At 40.2% G+C, this 18488-nt stretch overlaps 1 protein-coding gene across 7 annotated transcripts in view; it reads right to left on the bottom strand.

The window, feature by feature from the left end:
- LRRC27 (leucine rich repeat containing 27) overlaps positions 1–18283 on the bottom strand; it is a 49402-nt gene extending 31119 nt beyond the window's left edge. For 2 of the 7 annotated variants that reach the window (XM_081007202.1, XM_081007204.1), the window contains exons 1-4: positions 18060–18280; positions 16649–16924; positions 16250–16380; positions 14482–14540 (exon numbers count right to left, since the gene is read on the bottom strand). In XM_081007202.1, coding sequence (XP_080863328.1) covers positions 14482–14540; positions 16250–16380; positions 16649–16858 — 400 coding nt within the window. In that variant the 5' untranslated portion in view covers positions 16859–16924; positions 18060–18280. Of the gene's footprint in view, positions 1–14481; positions 14541–16249; positions 16381–16648; positions 16925–17843; positions 17925–18059 lie in introns of all 7 variants that reach the window. The other 5 variants (XM_081007199.1, XM_081007200.1, XM_081007203.1 and 2 more) reach the window with 5 other exon arrangements.
- Between the last annotated feature and the right edge of the window lie 205 nt (positions 18284–18488).

The following is an 18488-nucleotide window of genomic DNA, read 5'->3' as shown; positions in this document are numbered from 1 at the left end:
GAATAAATGTGGAAAACTGCTAGCTTGGCAGTTGAAGAGAAGACAAAGATTAAATACGGTTACAAACTTAGAGATTGAAGGAAAAAACATTCAGAATCCAGTGGACATCAGAAAGTGTTTCCAGAGATACTTCAAAAAACTATACACCCAAGGGCCGCAAGACGAAGTTGAGATTAAACAATTTTTGGCAAAAAATGGACTATCCAAATTGTCACAAGAAAATAGGACAATCCTGAATTCTAAAATAACACGACAGGAGATTGAACAAGCCATTCAGAACATGCAACTTGGCAAATCTCCAGGGCCAGATGGGCTGACCTCCAAGTACTATAAGACATTAAAAGACTATTTGATACAACCTTTGATGGAGGTCAGCAATGAAATTATGGAGGGGAATAGGGCACCGGAGTCGTGGAAGGAAGCGTTTATCACATTAATACCAAAGTCGGAAGCTGAAAAGACACAACTTAAGAACTACCATCCCATCTCCCTTCTAAATGTGGATTACAAAATATTTGCAGACATTTTGGCAAGTAGATTTAAAAAAGTTTTAAATGAAGTAATCCATAAGGACCAGGCTGGCTTTCTCCCAGGTAGACATTTGTTTGCTAATACAAGGAACATTATTGACATTTTGGAACTTTAGCAAACAGATATAAATACAAAAGCAGTTTTAATTTTTATAGATGCGGAGAAGGCCTTTGACAATATCTCCTGGAAATTTATGATGGGAAATTTAAAAGAGATGGGAGTGGGACGGGGTTTTGAGAATGGGATTGAGGCGATATATTCAGAACAGAAAGCTAAATTGATAGTTAATAATGTGGTTACAGAAGAGTTCAAAATTGAAAAAGGGACACGACAAGGTTGCCCTATCTCCCCTTTGTTATTCATTTCGGTTCTGGAAGTGCTATTGAACATGATTAGAGGGGATCGGTTGGTGGAAGGAATTCAGGTCGGACAGAAACAATACAAATTAAAAGCTTTTGCAGATGACCTGGTTTTGACCCTGCAGAAGCCAGAGCCTAGTACGAAAAGAGTATTACAACTGATTAATGACTTTGGTCGGGTGGCTGGATTTAAATTAAATAAACAGAAAACTAAGGTTTTGGGAAAAATTTTGACTGATACAGAGTCAGAACGGTTTCAGAATGAGACGGAACTTAATGTGGTTAAAAAAGTAAAATACCTAGGGGTAAACATAACAGCAAAAAACCTAAGTCTATTTAAGGATAATTATGAAAAATGTTGGGTAGAAATTAAGAGAGACTTAGATAGTTGGTCAAAATTGAAACTCTCTTTGTTAGGCCGAATTGCTGCTATCAAGATGAATGTATTGCCAAGGATGTTGTTTTTATTTCAAACACTTCAGGTTTTGGACAAGACGGAGTGCTTTCAGAAGTGGCAGAGAGATATTTCTAAGTTTGTCTGGCAGGGCAAAAAGCCCAGAATTAAGTTTAAGATATTAACTGATGCAAAACAAAGAGGGGGCTTTGCCCTGCCAGACTTAAAGTTGTATTATGAAGCCGCAGCGTTCTGCTGGCTAAGAGACTGGCTACTTCTTGAAGACACTGATGTGTTGGATTTGGAAGGGTTTAACAATGCTTTTGGATGGCATGCATATTTGTGGTATGACAAGGTTAAAGCAAATAAGGCCTTTAAGAACCATATTGTCAGAAAATCACTGTTTAATGTCTGGACAAAATATAAAGACTTGCTGGAAAATAAAACCCCAAGGTGGCTTTCACCTTTGGAAGCTAAGGCCCGAAAAAGACCCAATATGGAGGCCAAATGGCCAAAATATTGGGAAATTCTAGAAAAAGATGGAGACAATTGGAAACTGCAGAGTTTGGAGAAAATGAAGGATAAAGTGCGAGATTGGTTACATTACGCTCAGATTAAAGAAGTTTTTAAAAATGACAAGAAATTAGGGTTCCAGGTGGAGAAATCGAAAATAGAAACAGAATTGTTAGAACCTAAGAGTAAGGTACTTTCAAGGATGTATAACTTGCTGTTAAAATGGAACACACAAGACGAAATGGTTAAATCGGCTATGATAAGGTGGGCGCAGGACATTGGGCATAACATTATGTTTGAGGACTGGGAAAGGTTGTGGAGTACTGGATTGAAATTTACTGCATGTAACGCTTTGAAAGAAAATGTAATGAAAATGATATATAGATGGTATATGACCCCAGTCAAACTTGCAAAAATTTACCACCTGACTGACAATAAGTGTTGGAAATGTAAAGAGTGTGAAGGAACATTCTTCCACCTCTGGTGGACTTGCCCTAAAGTGAAGGCGTTCTGGGAAATGATTTATAATGAACTGAAAAAGGTATTTAAATATACCTTCACTAAGAAACCAGAGGCCTTTCTTTTGGGTATTGTCGGCCAAGGGGTGGTAAAGAAGGACCAGACATTTTTTATGTATGCAACAACAGCAGCAAGGATACTACTCGCAAAGCATTGGAAAGCTCAAGATCTACCCACACTGGAAGAATGGCAGATGCAACTGATAGACTACATGGAACTGGCCGAGATGACCGGCAGAATTCGAGACCTGGGAGAAGAGAGGACTGAGGAGGATTGGAAGAAATTTAAGAACTATTTACAAAAACATTGCAATTTGAGTGAATGCTAAACAGGATGCTAGATCAATATAACTGAGCACCACTAAACTTAGATGACTTTAAGAAAATAAGTGAGATTGAGAAAATATAACTCTTTTTGAGAAGTAGAAGATTATGAAACATAGAAGGGATATAAGATTGCAAATAAGATAATAAATTGCTGACAAAATGCTATAACGATGAAAGTGGGAGCGGGAGATGTGAGGAAGTCCAAAGAAAATGTGAAATTATGTCAAGATATATGTTACATTGTTTATTATGTGTATTGCTATTGTAAAACCCAATAAATTTCTATAAAAAAAAAAAAAAGATAATCTATTTACTTAGATTTATAGCACCATATCCTCCATACTAGGAGCAAATAAAAAGTACTGTAAAACAAATGGTAAAAAGCTTCCTGTCTTAAAGGTTCATAATCTAAAATGCCAGCATATAATTCCAAAGAAGGCCACAACTTTATTTTGACATAAGATAGGCAGAGACATCACTGGCAGCCTAATCACTAAAAGAATACTATTCTGCACAGAAGCTGATAAGGGAGATAGGGAGGTTGTAGACAACAAGCAACATAATGCAGTCATGCTGCCCCAAAGTCATTCACCTGTGTGTGCAATTGGTATGCACTAAGTGCTTAGGTAACAAAAGGACAAAAGTAACAAAATTGGGGATAGGGCATCCACACCCAATGTAGTGCTTTGGCAGGTATGGTCCAGACCACCCATCAACCTTCCCCCTATCCTCAAGTGCTTCTACTGGAGGGCAGGAACTTCCCTTACCGCTAGCAGAAATGTGGGATGTCTTACTTATACCCAGCTTTAATTATGTATTTTACTTAAAACCTTTACAAATCACCCTTCCTTATTAAAAGCTCAAGGCTGCTAACAACCAAATAAAAATGTAGTTTTATCAATTTAAAATATCACAAAATCTTCAAACACTAAAAACAATACTACATCTACAGCAGAAATTCAGCCCCTCAATCTCACCCAGCACAGAAATCGGCAGGCAGCTGGAGGACGCATGCAACTAAATAAGCCCTCTTCCAGCCCCCAGAAAAACAGTAAACTTTTTTGTAGCTAGTATTTTTTGTGTGCTTATTTACAAGGATAGATGAACAAACATAATGCATAAAAATCTCCATAGTCAGATCATAGAAATAGATATGTTTGCACTGCTGCAGGGTAAAAACCTATAATAATACTTTTTGGAAAATAGAAATTCTATTCATATGAATACACTGTTTGGTAAGAAATATTTTTTACACAAAACAACTGCCTATTTTCAGGTAAACAGAGCTAACATCAGTTTGGGGAGAACAATATGAAAAGTGTCAAGATCCTGATAGCAGTCAATAACAGATTTTTCTCACTGCCTCGAAAATGATATTTTTAAAAGTCCATTCACAGCTTGAATGAACATCATTCTTTCTTTTTCAGCCTTACTTTCTGAGAGTGCAATACTTAGTATTCTGTATGAGTCTATACTTTATTCATGACTGCATTATGCAGCATATTTGCACATAAATTCTTTCCATGAAACCAGTTCTGGAAGACAAATATTGTTATAGATTGTTTGCCTTATTCTAAATTGCCAGCAATTAAAAGCCATTATGAACGCTGTAAAACAAACTTCCTCTAGAGGATGGTCCTCTAGAAATTTTAGCTGTAATAAGAATGGTAGTCTTGCTGTTCCCAGTGTGGATTTTCTGTTCCTCTTTGTCTTCTTCTTTTCCTAAGCTCTCCTCACCCACTCATATGGGAAATTCTGTGTAATGTAAAAAATCTCTGCTTGCCTGCACACACACATCTACAGCCCTCCTATGTCATATGGTAAGGAATGCTTTCTTAAGAGGATACAAGGCTGTGATTTTATCATGACTCTCAAAGTGCACAAAATCCCCATTGTAGGAGGATGAACAATGTATAGATTTCTTTCCACGTAATATCCATGACTACTATACAGCAATAATGTAAGATATTCCTTAAAGAAATATACAGTGAAGTTTATACATTAGAAACATTATTGTGTGCTGAAATATGACATACTTTGGATCAGGAGGGTCCATATTTGGCAAATTGTAACAAGCAGAGGGAGGGGATCAAACTTTCAAGCATCTTTTGACAGTTGACCCACCAGGGATATGTCCATTATGTTCTCACAGAGCCCAACATATAATTGGCTTTCAGGAATATGGATGCTACATAACACATGAGTGGCTTAAGTTGCTCCAGGATGCAGTTCATGTTTAACTGGTGTGGTTCTACACCGCTAAAAAGGTGATATAGGGGGTGCCACTATACTGGACCCAGAACTAGTAGGAGGCCTTGATTGAGCCTTCATTAAAAAAAAACAGTTGCAGAGCAATCAACACCCCCCCTTTGTCAGGTTGGATTGAGCAAGGGCAGTGCTTTTTTTCCGGGGGTACGTGGGAGTATGAATACCCCTAAACATACCCCTAAACAACCCCTAAGTTTGGCCTCATTGAGGGCCAGTATTTTAATATGAGTAGGAAAATGAGAGTACCCCTAAACATTTTTTTTAGAAAAAAAACACTGATCAAGGGTATTGTTGGTCCAGTTCTGACAGCTAAACTGGTTTCAGGTGGCACTTCACTGATACAGAACTGCCCCCCTCCACCTGCTGAATGTGTGGGTGTGCTGTTGGCATGAGACCCACCACCAACAGCCGGTAGAAGGCCCTAAAACAGGGCATTCAGAATTGGGGAGGGGCTAAGCTTTCCTGGGTTCCATTGGATTCTGAGCCCCTGTCAAAGCTGTGGAGTGACACAGTGGCGTAGCGTGGGGGGTGCAGGGGGGCCGGCCGCACCGGGCGCAACATCTGGGGGGGGGCGCGCTCGCACTCGCAGCTCTCTGCCCCTACCTGGCTCACTCACTCTCTCTCACTGCAGTGCTGGCTGTGCAAATCCGATCCGAGCCGCTGGGTCACCGCCCACTGTGGAGGGGGTGGGTGCCAGGCGTGCGGTGCGGAGAGAGAGCGAGGGACTATCTGGGGGAGGGACAGTGCAGCGGCCGCCCAGCGCAGCGCTGAGCGCGGGAGAGAACCACACCAGACCAGACCAGGCAGCAGCAAGAAGAAGCTGGCAGCGGCGGCAGGTTAGGGGTTAGGGGGCGCAAATTACTTGCCTTGCCCCAGGTTAGGGGGCGCAAATTACTTGCCTTGCCCCGGGTTAGGGGGCGCAAATTACTTGCCTTGCCCCGGGTGCTGACAACCCACACTACGCCGCTGGAGTGACATCACTGCGTTCAGATCAGGTCAAATCATTCTGTCCCTGCTTCTGCTGCTGGTGGGGTAGGAGAGTTTAGTCTAAGCCCCCAATATACTTTCATAATAGAATTAAAGTTACAAAGCAAAACATGCAGACACCATTAGAAGTGCTCCTTTGTTTCAGCCAACAAATCAGGTCAGAGCTGTGATTGACAAGTGTTATGGAGAAATTCAGAGACACACACAAATTGAGAAAACCCTAAAACAGCTTCAGAATCACCCAAGAAGTCCGCTCTGCAGACAATTTAGAAGGTACTTCCTGGTTTGTTTCGAAGCTACACTTTGGTCTTCCTTTGTATGTGTGTGACTCTAAAGACAGACAATGTAGAAGGGACTGCCTGGTTCATTGCTGAAGAGACTTACTGGCTCCTCTTGAAGCAGTTTCTCATCTTCCCTGTGAGAGAAGTAGTTGTTCAGAGAAAATAACTGAGAAATTCAGAGTGTTAGCGCAGTAAAGGTAAAGGGACCCCTGACCATTAGGTCCAGTCGTGGCCGACTCTGGGGTTGTGGCGCTCATCTTGCTTTATTGGCCGAGGGAGCCAGCGTACAGCTTCCGGGTCATGTGGCCAGCATGACTAAGCTGCTTCTGGCGAACCAGAGCAGCGCACGGAAACATTGTTTACCTTCCCACCGGAGCGGTACCTATTAATCTACTTGCACTTTGACGTGCTTTCAAACTGCTAGGTTGGCAGGAGCAGGGACCAAGCAACGGGAGCTCACCCCGTCGCGGGGATTCGAACTGCTGACCTTCTGATCAGCAAGTCCTTGGCTCTGTGGTTTAACCCACAGCGCCACCCGCGCCCCTGCCTGGGTGGTAGCTTGTCCGTTAAAAAACAAGAAGTACCAGCAAAGAGAGGAGTTCGTGCTCTTTCTAACACATATTTAATTTCATGCTATTTTAAAAAGAAAATTAAAAGACTTCCGGGGGCGGCGCGAACGGCAATGGCGGTCCTCTTCTGAACGGGAGAGGAGGCTCCCCAGGCAACGGGTCGTCCGCTACGGCGAAGCGGAGACCCATTCTGGAAAACCCCAGGCGGCAAGAGCCTGGGGTCCTGAGGCTCGGTGGGCGCCTTGAGCGACCCTCCAAGCGCAGAAGGAACCCCGTAAGGGGCTCCGGAGCGCGGAGGGGGGTTGCGGCGCTGAGAGCTGTTTCACAGCCTGAGGAGTGAAGCCGCGCTGCTACTGTCGGTGAGCGCTGATCCCTTTTCCTGCTAAATTACGGATTCGGACGAAAAGCAACTAACTTGTGAGTAAAAAGACTGAGTCACTTGAATTTAGAGACTTTAAAAGGAAAATTTAAATTGGCTTGAACTTGGCTGAAAGCGGAGAGACGTGGAAGCAGGAAGTCCGTCTTCCGCAGCCATTGAACTTGAAAAAAGCAATCGGCTGGAGGAGTGGAGGCTGAAAGAAAGAGACCTTAACTTTTACAGATCTAAGCATCTATTGAACTTGCATCTTAAAGTAAAGACTTTAAGCTAAAGATTTGGGATTTTTACTTGCACTTGACTTTCCTCCTTTCATTGGATTACAAATTAGAAGGTGAAACCCAGAGTCAGGAGCTGCCTGAGCACTAAGGGAGCTGTCAGTACTGCAGATTTGGATACTGTATATTGGAACTTGAAACAATCTGAGGGTATTGAGACCTTTTAAATTTGAAACATTCTTTTTGGAGATAAATAAGCACTGCCTGTAACAAAGTGACCATTTATAAACTCTGCTAAACATTTGTATTTGAAGGTTCTTGGACATTAAATTAGACTCTGAAAGACATTTTAAGCTCCCTCTAGAGGATTGGATTAAAACAGTGACTTTACATGCACATTTTACTTTCGATTCCCTTGTTGTTTGCTTGCTCTGGACCTTTCCATTCCCATGGGAATAACTCAGTGTGACCTTGACTGACAGATAACGTTGGAATGAGTGGCACAAGAAAAAGAGGGAGAGCTAAACAAACAACTTTAACAACTCTAACCTCAGCCTCACAGACACGTAGATCATCTGTACCTACTTTGCCCTCAGAAGTGGAGGGAGAGGGCGAAGCAGAGCAGTTACAATTGGAAGATATGGCCTCAGGAGCATCTGTTTCTGTTCTAGACAAAATTTTTGAAAAATTGGAAGCTTTGGACAAGAAAGTAGATGCGCAATCAGCAAAGATTGACAAAAACACAGAATGTCTAAATAAATTAACTACACAAGTGGTACAGAATGCACAAGCAATTGGACAGTTAACGGAGGCCTCAGCAGAAAATCGGAAATTGGCTGAGGACACCAGACAAAAATTAGAAAATTTAGAGCAAGAGGTAAGACCACTCACTAAACAAGTTGGGGAACATCAGATTTATCTCTCCATGATAGAACTGCGAAATCGTGAGAACAACTTAAGGATTAGATCACTACAAGAGGCAGAAGAAGGACATCTAACTGAGTTTTTGACCAAAGAATTCTCCAAGTTCTGGAATTTGGAAGAAAAGGACTTTAAAATTGTGTCAGCTTTCAGACTTGGAAGATTCATAAAGAAGGAGAGGCCCAGAGACTGTCTGATAACATTGAGATCAAAGGAGGAAAGGGATAAGATCTTGGGACTACATTTCGTAAAATCACTGGAGGTTTTGGATAGAAGAATTGAAATCTATAAAGATATCCCAAGACTACTGCTGGATCTTAGAGCCGCCTATTCTGAACTTGTTAAACTACTAAGGAGCAACGCAATCCCATTCAGGTGGGAATTTCCCCAAGGAATATCTTTTACCTTTAGAGGGAGAAAGGTTAAAGTAAGAACACTGGAAGAGAGAGACAAATTCCTGTCTACATACGGAGAGGACCTTCAAAAAGGAATTGAACTACCTTCTGGGCCTGAGGCAACGCCAGTACCAACATCAGCACCTGTGGAACCTGAAGATCCTGAGAACAAGATACCACCCCTTGAAAAATAACCAGATAATTCAGGATGTCTCTGCAACTCTTGAGCTGGAATATTAATGGTTGTAACATTCCGGAAAAAAGGAAGAAAATATTTCATATATTGAAAAAAGAACAATTGGACATTATTTGTTTACAAGAAACACATGTGACGAGGCTCCACAGAAAAGTGTTAATAAATAAAAGATTGGGCCAGGAATTTGTATCGTCGGACAAAGTTAAGAAGAGAGGCGTGGTGATATATGCAAAAGAGAGCCTGTCACCTAAATTCCTATTTAAAGATGAACATGGAAGAATTTTGGCTATTGAGATACAATATCAAGGAGAGAAACTGCTGATATTAGGAATATATGCACCTAATGAAGGGAAATCGGAATTTTACAAGAAGTTGCAGGAGACAATGCTGGACTATCTGGACTACAACAACATCATAATGATGGGAGATATGAATGGGGTCGTATCAACTAACATGGACAAGTCACAAAGTCAAAATGTTACAAAAGACGGCAGACTACCTAAAACCTTTTTTGAAATGACTGACAACATGGATTTGATTGACATTTGGAGGATAAAGAACCCACTAGGAAGAGAGGGAACATTCTTTTCTGAAGCCCAACTGACCTGGACAAGAATCGACCAAATATGGATTTCTAGAGGCCTGGCACCTAAGGTCAGAAAAGTGGAAATCTGCCCAAAGACCTGCTCCGACCATAATGCAGTAAAGATGGATATGACACTATTACCAACTGGATCCTTTAGATGGAAGATGAATGACAATTTGTTTAGAGATCAGGAAATTACCAAGAAGGCCCAAAAAGTTTTGAAGGACTATTTTGAGATAAACATGAATAATATGGTGGAAAAAAGAATAATCTGGGACGCAAGCAAAGCTGTAATGAGGGGATTCTTGATACAACAGAATGCAGTAAAGAAAAGAACACAAAATGAGAAAAAAGATAAGATCTTGGATAAAATAAAAGAATTAGAGAAGAAATTAAGAGTGAATCCGAAGTCACAGCCAACTCTGAGAGAAATTAAACTTTATCAAACGCAATATTCTAAATTGAATGGAAGGTTAAATTAATGAAACAAAAAACGTTTGAGTCGGCGAATAAATGTGGAAAACTGCTAGCTTGGCAGTTGAAGAGAAGACAAAGATTAAATACTGTTACGAACTTAGAGGTTGATGGAAAAAACATCCAGAATCCAGTGGACATTAGAAAGTGTTTCCAGAGATATTTCAAAAAATTATACACCCAAGGGCCGCAAGATGATATTGAGATTAAACAATTTTTGGCAAAAAACGGACTATCTAAATTGTCACAAGAAAATAGGACAATCCTGAATTCTAAAATAACACAACAGGAGATCGAACAAGCCATCCAGAACATGCAACTTGGCAAATCTCCAGGACCAGATGGGCTGACCTCCAAGTACTATAAGACATTAAAAGACTATTTGATACAACCTTTGATGGAGGTCAGCAATGAAATTATGGAGGGGAAGAGGGCACCGGAGTCGTGGAAGGAAGCGTTCATCACATTAATACCAAAGTCGGAAGCTGAAAAGACACAACTTAAGAACTACCGTCCCATCTCTCTTTTAAATGTGGATTACAAAATATTTGCAGACATTTTGGCAAATAGATTTAAAAAAGTTTTAAATGAAGTAATTCATAAGGACCAGGCCGGCTTTCTCCCAGGAAGACATCTGTTTGCTAATACAAGGAACATTATTGACATTTTGGAACTTTTGCAAACAGACATAAATACAAAAGCAGTTTTAATTTTTATAGACGCGGAGAAGGCCTTTGACAATATCTCCTGGAAATTTATGATGGGAAATTTAAGAGAGATGGGAGTGGGACGGGGTTTTGAGAATGGGATTGAGGCGATATATTCAGAACAGAAAGCTAAACTGATAGTTAATAATGTGGTTACAGAAGAGTTTAAAATTGAAAAAGGGACACGACAAGGTTGCCCTATTTCCCCTTTGTTATTTATTTCGGTTCTGGAAGTGCTATTGAACATGATTAGAGGGGATCGGTTGGTGGAAGGAATTCAGGTCGGTCAGAAACAATATAAATTAAAAGCTTTTGCAGATGACCTGGTTTTGACCTTGCAGAAGCCAGAGCCCAGTACGAAAAGAGTATTACAACTGATTAATGACTTTGGTCGGGTGGCTGGATTTAAACTAAATAAACAGAAAACTAAGGTTTTGGGGAAAAATTTGACTGATACAGAGTCAGAACGGTTTCAGAATGAGACGGAACTTAATGTGGTTAAAAAAGTAAAATACCTAGGGGTAAACATAACAGCAAAAAATCTAAGTCTATTTAAGGACAATTATGAAAAATGCTGGACAGAAATTAAGAGAGACTTAGATAGTTGGTCAAAATTGAAACTTTCTTTGTTAGGCCGAATTGCTGCTATCAAGATGAATGTATTGCCAAGGATGTTGTTTTTATTTCAAACACTTCAGGTTTTGGACAAAACGGAGTGCTTTCAGAAGTGGCAGAGAGACATTTCTAAGTTTGTCTGGCAGGGCAAAAAGCCCAGAATTAAGTTTAAGATATTAACCGATGCAAAACAAAGAGGGGGCTTTGCCCTGCCAGACTTAAAGTTGTATTATGAAGCCGCAGCGTTCTGCTGGCTAAAAGACTGGCTACTTCTTGAGGACACTGATGTGTTAGATTTGGAAGGGTTTAACAATGCTTTTGGATGGCATGCATATTTATGGTATGACAAGGTTAAAGCAAACAAGGCCTTTAAGAACCATATTGTCAGAAAATCATTGTTTAATGTCTGGACAAAATATAAAGACTTGCTGGAAAATAAAACACCAAGGTGGCTTTCACCTTTGGAAGCCAAGGCCCGAAAAAGACCCAATATGGAGGCTAAATGGCCAAAATATTGGGAAATACTAGAAAAGGATGGAGACAATTGGAAATTGCAGAGTTTGGAGAAAATGAAAGACAAAGTGCGAGATTGGTTACATTACGCTCAGATTAAAGAAGTTTTTAAAAATGATAAGAAACTAGGGTTCCAGGTGGAGAAATCGAAATTAGAAACAGAATTGTTAGAACCAAAGATTAAGGTACTTTCAAGGATGTATAACTTGCTGTTGAAATGGAATACACAAGACGAAACGGTTAAATCGGCTATGATAAGGTGGGCACAGGACATTGGGCATAATATCATGTTTGAGGACTGGGAGAGGTTGTGGAGTAATGGATTGAAATTTACTGCATGTAACGCTCTGAAAGAAAATGTAATGAAAATGATTTATAGATGGTATATGACCCCAGTCAAACTTGCCAAAATTTACCACCTGTCTGATAATAAGTGTTGGAAATGCAAAGAGTGTGAGGGAACGTTCTTCCACCTCTGGTGGACTTGCCCTAAAGTGAAGGCGTTCTGGGAAATGATTTATAATGAACTGAAAAAGGTATTCAAATATACCTTCACTAAGAAACCAGAGGCTTTCCTTTTGGGTATTGTCGGCCAAGGGGTGGCAAAGAAGGACCAGACATTTTTTATGTATGCAACAACAGCAGCAAGGATACTTCTCGCAAAACATTGGAAAACTCAAGATCTACCCACACTGGAAGAATGGCAGATACAACTGATAGACTACATGGAACTGGCTGAAATGACCGGCAGAATCCGTGACCTGGGAGAAGAGAGGATTGAGGAGGACTGGAAGAAATTTAAGAACTATTTACAAAAGTATTGTAATTTGAGTGAATGCTAAATAAGATGCTAGATCAAAATAACTGAGCACCACTAAATTTAGAAGTTTTTAAGAAAATAAGTAAAACTGTGAAATTTAGCTCCCTCTGAGAATTATAAGATTATGAAATATAGAAGGGATATAAGAACTTAAACAAGATGATAAATTGCTGACAAAATGTTATAACGATGAAAGTGGGAGCGGGAGATGTGAGGAAGTCCAAAGAAAATGTGAAAATATGTTAAGATCAATGTTATATTGCTTACTATGTTTATTTTTATTGTAAAACCTAATAAATTGCTTTAAAAAATAAAATAAAATAAAAAGAAAATTAAAATAAATTCCAAGTATGTGACCATTAGAAAAATTACCATACAAATGCAAACGCATCAGCAGTAAATCCATACTGCAAGTAGTGCTATTATGGTTGAGAAATATGAGTAATGCCGAGTGCCCCACTAAAGACCCTAGCATACATTCTGAGCAAGATCGGGCTTTGTTTCAGATGGCAGGGCAGCTGGGTTAAAAGAGATTTAATATTTTCATCAACCCATGCCCGGATGCCCATGCTTGGATAATTTCAAGATTAAATTGTTAAAAAGCAAGCAGTGTATTCTAACATCATTTGTTGTGGTTAATTGTGTATACCTCATAATGATGGTAGCAATGGTCATAAAACAGGTCAAAAAGCTGCTCATTAAAGGATCTGAACCTTTAACTTGAATATACTCATTTAAGTGTTTTACTAGTGGCAACAGCCCATCCCCATGAATCACCCTATATCTGTCCCTTAAGCGGGAAACATATGAGTCACCTCTCCCCACTGTCTTGCTGCTACAATTAACATAACAGCTCCTGCAACTGCAATATTCTAAAACAAAAAACAATACACAACCCAATACACAAAGAGGCTGGTTAACAGTACTGGGTTATCATACTCTACTCTTCCTCAGTTCCCCTCCCCCCATGATTACTATTGCAAGGCTGGGGCTACTTTAAAGGGCTGTTGTAACCAACACTATCAATGTTGAAAGACTGATGCTTCAGCTTTCCCTATTCTGGGATTTGCCATTACAGTGGTACCTTGGTTCTCAAACTTAATCTGTTCCAGAAATCCGTTCCAAAACCAAAGCATTCCAAAACCAAGGCACACTTTCCCATAGAAAGTAATGCAAAACGGATTAATCCATGCCAAACTTTTAAAAACAACCCCTAAAACAGCAATTTAAAATGAATTTTACTATCTAGCAAGACCATTGATCCATAAAATGAAAGCAATAAACAATGTACTGCAGTCACACAATCAATCAATCAGTAGCTGAACTGGGCTCCACACAGTCACAAAAACAAAACAAAAAAGAGCCACAAAAACGCAAAATAAATAGCAAAAACAGACAGACCTCAGCGTAACACTCAAAACAGAAGTGTGGCACTCAACCTGGAAGCGTAACACTCAAAACAGAGCATGTTCAGCTTCCAAAAAAGTTCGCAAACCGGAACACTTACTGCCGGGTTTGCAGTGTTTGGGATCCAAGTTGTTTGAGTACCAAGGCGTTTGAGAACCAAGGTACCACTGTACTAGTGCGGGTAAAAAAAAGCTTAGATCCAACCTCCTCCTGATGATCCCAACCAGTAAAGGAAATAAGAGTTTCCCAGTCAACCTCTGAGGAACTATTACAGAATTCTGAATCAGATTAGTCTTGGTCCTAACAATCATTTATGTCAGATCTGTTGCTATTATATATTAATTAAATTGTGGTCATGTCACACTGTGCCTCTACATAGGTGCATTGTGCCGTGGTGAAATCTGTCCAAAGTTCCTTACTATTCAAGAGAGCATGTACAATAAATGTAAATTACTAAAAATTACTAGGTTCCCTTAAGCATTTACTGGGGAGAGAGGAGTACTTACCAAGCTCAACAGGCAATCTTTTAATAGGATTTCTTTCTAACAGCAGCGTTTTCAACTGCCTTTGCAATAAAGAAGAAAACAAAATGTAAATATAAAATAAATCTAAATGAAAATGTCAAAAATTGTTAATTCTCTTATTTTATGAGCCTTTCACAGAAATAACAAGACAAGGCTGCTGGATCAGGCCAATGGCCTATCTAGTCCAGCATCCAGTTCTTGCAGTGACCAGCCAGATGCCTATGGGAAGTCTGCAAGCTGAACATGAGCACAACGGTCCTCTGCACACCTGCAGTTCACAGCAAATGGTATTCAGAGGCATACTGCCTCTGACAGTGGAGGTAGAACTATTTCAAAGAAACAGAATTATACAGGTGGATTCCAAAAGGGATCTTATGGTTAGTGTCAAAAAATAGAAAAATGTCACGTCCTTCAGAAGTTAGGTCACTTCACTTGGGTTCATCAGATAATGGATGCAGGTGCTGCAATGGAGCAGCATTTCTATATCAGACAATGTTTAAACTTGATTAGATAGATGACCAGTTTCAAAATACTTTTAGCCATGTCATTTTAGGACAGATACTTCCAAATAAGCAATATATTTTTTAAGGTTTTTGGGCCTCAGTCAATTCATTTAGTGACTTTTCAGTTTATTTATAGTCAGTATAATATATAAAGGATGGAGGGAAAGACAAAAAATGGGTATATAAAAGCAAACTACAGAGTTCCATTCCATAAACTGGCGAAGCATGCAAATGCATTAAGTTCCAAGCAAAACAAATGGGTCTACATTATCTTGAAGCTTGTTACACCAATAAATGCACTTCATTTTCCCATTTGACTTTTATTATTTTATTATTTATTATTTATTATTTTATTATTTATTTATTATTATTTATTTATTATTTATTTATTATTTTATTATTTATTTATTATTTATTTATTTATTATTTATTATTTATTATTTATTATTATTTTATTATATTATTTTTATATAAACTTATGCATACATACAATATCCCAAACTTTAATAATCCATTGTTCCAAAGTTGGTGTCTTTTTAAAATTCTAACTATTATAACAAATAGTTATGTCACAAACAGTTAACAGATGCAGGACCAATTCCTTATCTTCTGCTAGTACATTTATATAACCAAACAACATGGTTAAGGGATCCATTGGCAATATATAGCCAGTTATTGCCTCAATTTCAGTACATCTTGACACTGGGAATGTACCTTCAAAGAGGCTTGCTGTTACTTAGCGATCACAGGCTGCTTCTTTGAAATTCATTTTGAGGAAGCAGTTTGGATTCAAATCGCTTCCTACATATGTCTGCAAAGGAAAATGTGTTCCATTTGGATGGGAAAATCTCTACTGTGGTGGTTTTAACCTTGCAATTGTGCATTTGTAGCCATATCCATAGTTGTCCGACATCTGACATCACTTATGTCAGGTGTGAGCCAGGCGAGTGTTGTTGCAAGCAAAATGAGACCTGTGCCGGACCAGCTAGGTCTCTGGGCCAGAGTTTCTACACCACTGTTCAAAACAAAAAAGTGACCAATTTAAGCACACTTTTTTTAAAAAAAGTGACTAATGTAACATGTAGTTTGGCCTACAACCAACCGTGTTAAATCTATTTCTTATACTATAGTTTCTGATGTCAATTTAGGAGAAATGGAATAGTACTTAATTTCATAATGGGTATGTATTGTTCAACATACAGAATAATTTAAAGAATGATAAACAAGTAAAAGGGCAGAAGACTTACTTGTGGCATCCAATTCCAGGGGGAAGCTCTTGAATTTTGTTGTAACGCAGATCGAGCCAAACAAGGTTTGGCACATTCTGAAAGAAATCCTCAGGAACTATGGACAGGACATTTCCTTCCAGATGCAAATGCTAAGACAAATATATATATTATGCACACACACACACACACACACGAATATGCAACGATTGCTTGGTGTATAATTCATGTGTTATTAATTCCTTAGAAATACTCAAAAATATGTAAAACTTTAGAATTATTCAAGAAAGTATATTGGAATAATGAAATTATACTTCTAATTTGTACACAAGAACACTGTTAAGTTTTTATACTTTATAACTGAGCTACTCTTTACTGATTGGATATTTTAACAACTTTTATTATGTATGAGAAACTTACTCTAAGGTTAAGTAACTTGTATATGTCATCCGTTAGATGCTGTAGATCTTTTCTACTCAGATCCAGAGAGATTGTAGAATTAGATTCAAGCTTGTCAAGAGCCTGGCAGATACGACTTGATGAACCAGAATCAGAATCACCTCTCCTTTTGTTTTCTGCATTATCACCACCAGCACCATCAGTTTCTGAGGAAGTCCACTTTTCCTCCATTTGATGAGAAACCACTTGGCCTAAACCAGAAACCTACACACTCATCATCCAAAGGTAAGCAATAAGCTGAAAAATAACAGATTTTTTATATATATATAGAAAAATTGGAAGGTACCAACAACTCCCCCCGCAATGTGCTGTAACAGAAGTATATAATGCAGGTAAATCAACCACCTGAATACTTTATACTGTCTGTTCAGACAATCAGCTTTCCAGACCAAAAGGAGTAACTTCTTTCTTTACACAACTTGGGCAGTAGCCCCATTAGAGCATTGTTCTTTGTATTTCCAAAGATAACAATAAAACTAAAATAAAAATAATCTCTCAATGGTTAACCTCCTATCTTAGAACATCAAACAGAAAGCTACATCAAATGAAAATAAAAGACAGTAAAATCCACATTTAAATCAGCATAGGTAACAGGATGACAAAGTATTATCTTAAGAATAAAAAAAAATAAGTGTACGAGAGGATGGGGAAAGGGGACTGATGAGAGTGGCAATACTTGCAGCAGTGGGGTTCTGAACACTAACAACATCTCTTCCCTTTGAAGAAATCAAGGGGAGAAATTGGTTCTAATGCTCAAAGTACCCTGGCCCCAAAAAGAAAACTGCCCACCAGCCTGTGCATCCCCTACATACACGTGTCAAAATGCACACAAACCCTCGTGCCATCATCACACGTGACAATACACCTGCGATTTCCCTGGATGGTCACGTGCAACGTGTGAAACGCCCCCCGCGCTGGGGCTTAGATAATAACGGGAAGAACCAACCAACAACAAAAACTAGCAGTTGCATTAAGGGTCCACACGGTGACAAAGAAGGAGCCGGGAAGTCGGCAATCTCTCCCCCCCCCCCCCGCGCGCCCTTTTCCTATTTCTGAGACTTTTGCATCCCAGGATCGTGGGTTCGAGCCCCACGCCGGGCAAAATATTCCTGTCTGGCAGGGGTTGGACTAGATGACCCTCGTCGGTCCCTCTTACGGTTCTGATTCTAGGACCTTTTCTCTCCCGTCGTCGTTTTTAATGCGGCTTTGCGCTCAGAACGAAGGCGGCTCCTGAGTTCTGTGGAGTTAAAAAGCAGTTTTCCCCGCACAGAACCTGAAAGTCGCCTTTCCCCATGTCTCTCTCCCCAAACCTTCCTCTCTTCCCGCTTAAAAGGCCCCCAGCAGCCAGCCAGCCAGCCCCCCACTTCCTCACCGACTTCTTCCCGGGGACTGTGAAGGCCGCCCAGTGCCAGAGCGGGGCGACCTCCCTCCTCCTCCTGCCCCTCTCGCCGCGAGCTTCCTTTATGCCGAGGCCGAAGGGTAACAAGCAGGCCGCTAGGCCGCGGTCGCCATAGCAACCCTCAAGCTGCCGGGAAGCGCCGGGAGGAGGAGGTGGAGGCCTCCCTCGGCGCCGCCAGGGAGAGGGAGGCCCGCGCAATGCAGGCCAGGCCCACCCCTGGCTCCCTCCATCTCCCAGCCTGCTTTGCGTCCCTTTCCCCCTTCCCGGCATCTCCTCCCCCTTAGGTGGGATGAGGGTGTTTGAAGGATGGTACACAGAAAACGCACAAAACATCCAGGCAGGGTGGGGGGAGGGCAGGAAAGGGGGGGGGAAACGTCTCCTCCTTTTTCGGCTCTTCTCTCC

Source organism: Podarcis pityusensis (genome assembly GCF_964106645.2).
Source record: "Podarcis pityusensis genome assembly, chromosome: 5".
In the NCBI taxonomy this organism is placed as follows: Eukaryota; Metazoa; Chordata; class Lepidosauria; order Squamata; family Lacertidae; genus Podarcis; species Podarcis pityusensis.
The sequence above is the reverse complement of the archived record's forward strand: the minus strand, read 5'-3'. Positions and strand labels throughout refer to the sequence as shown.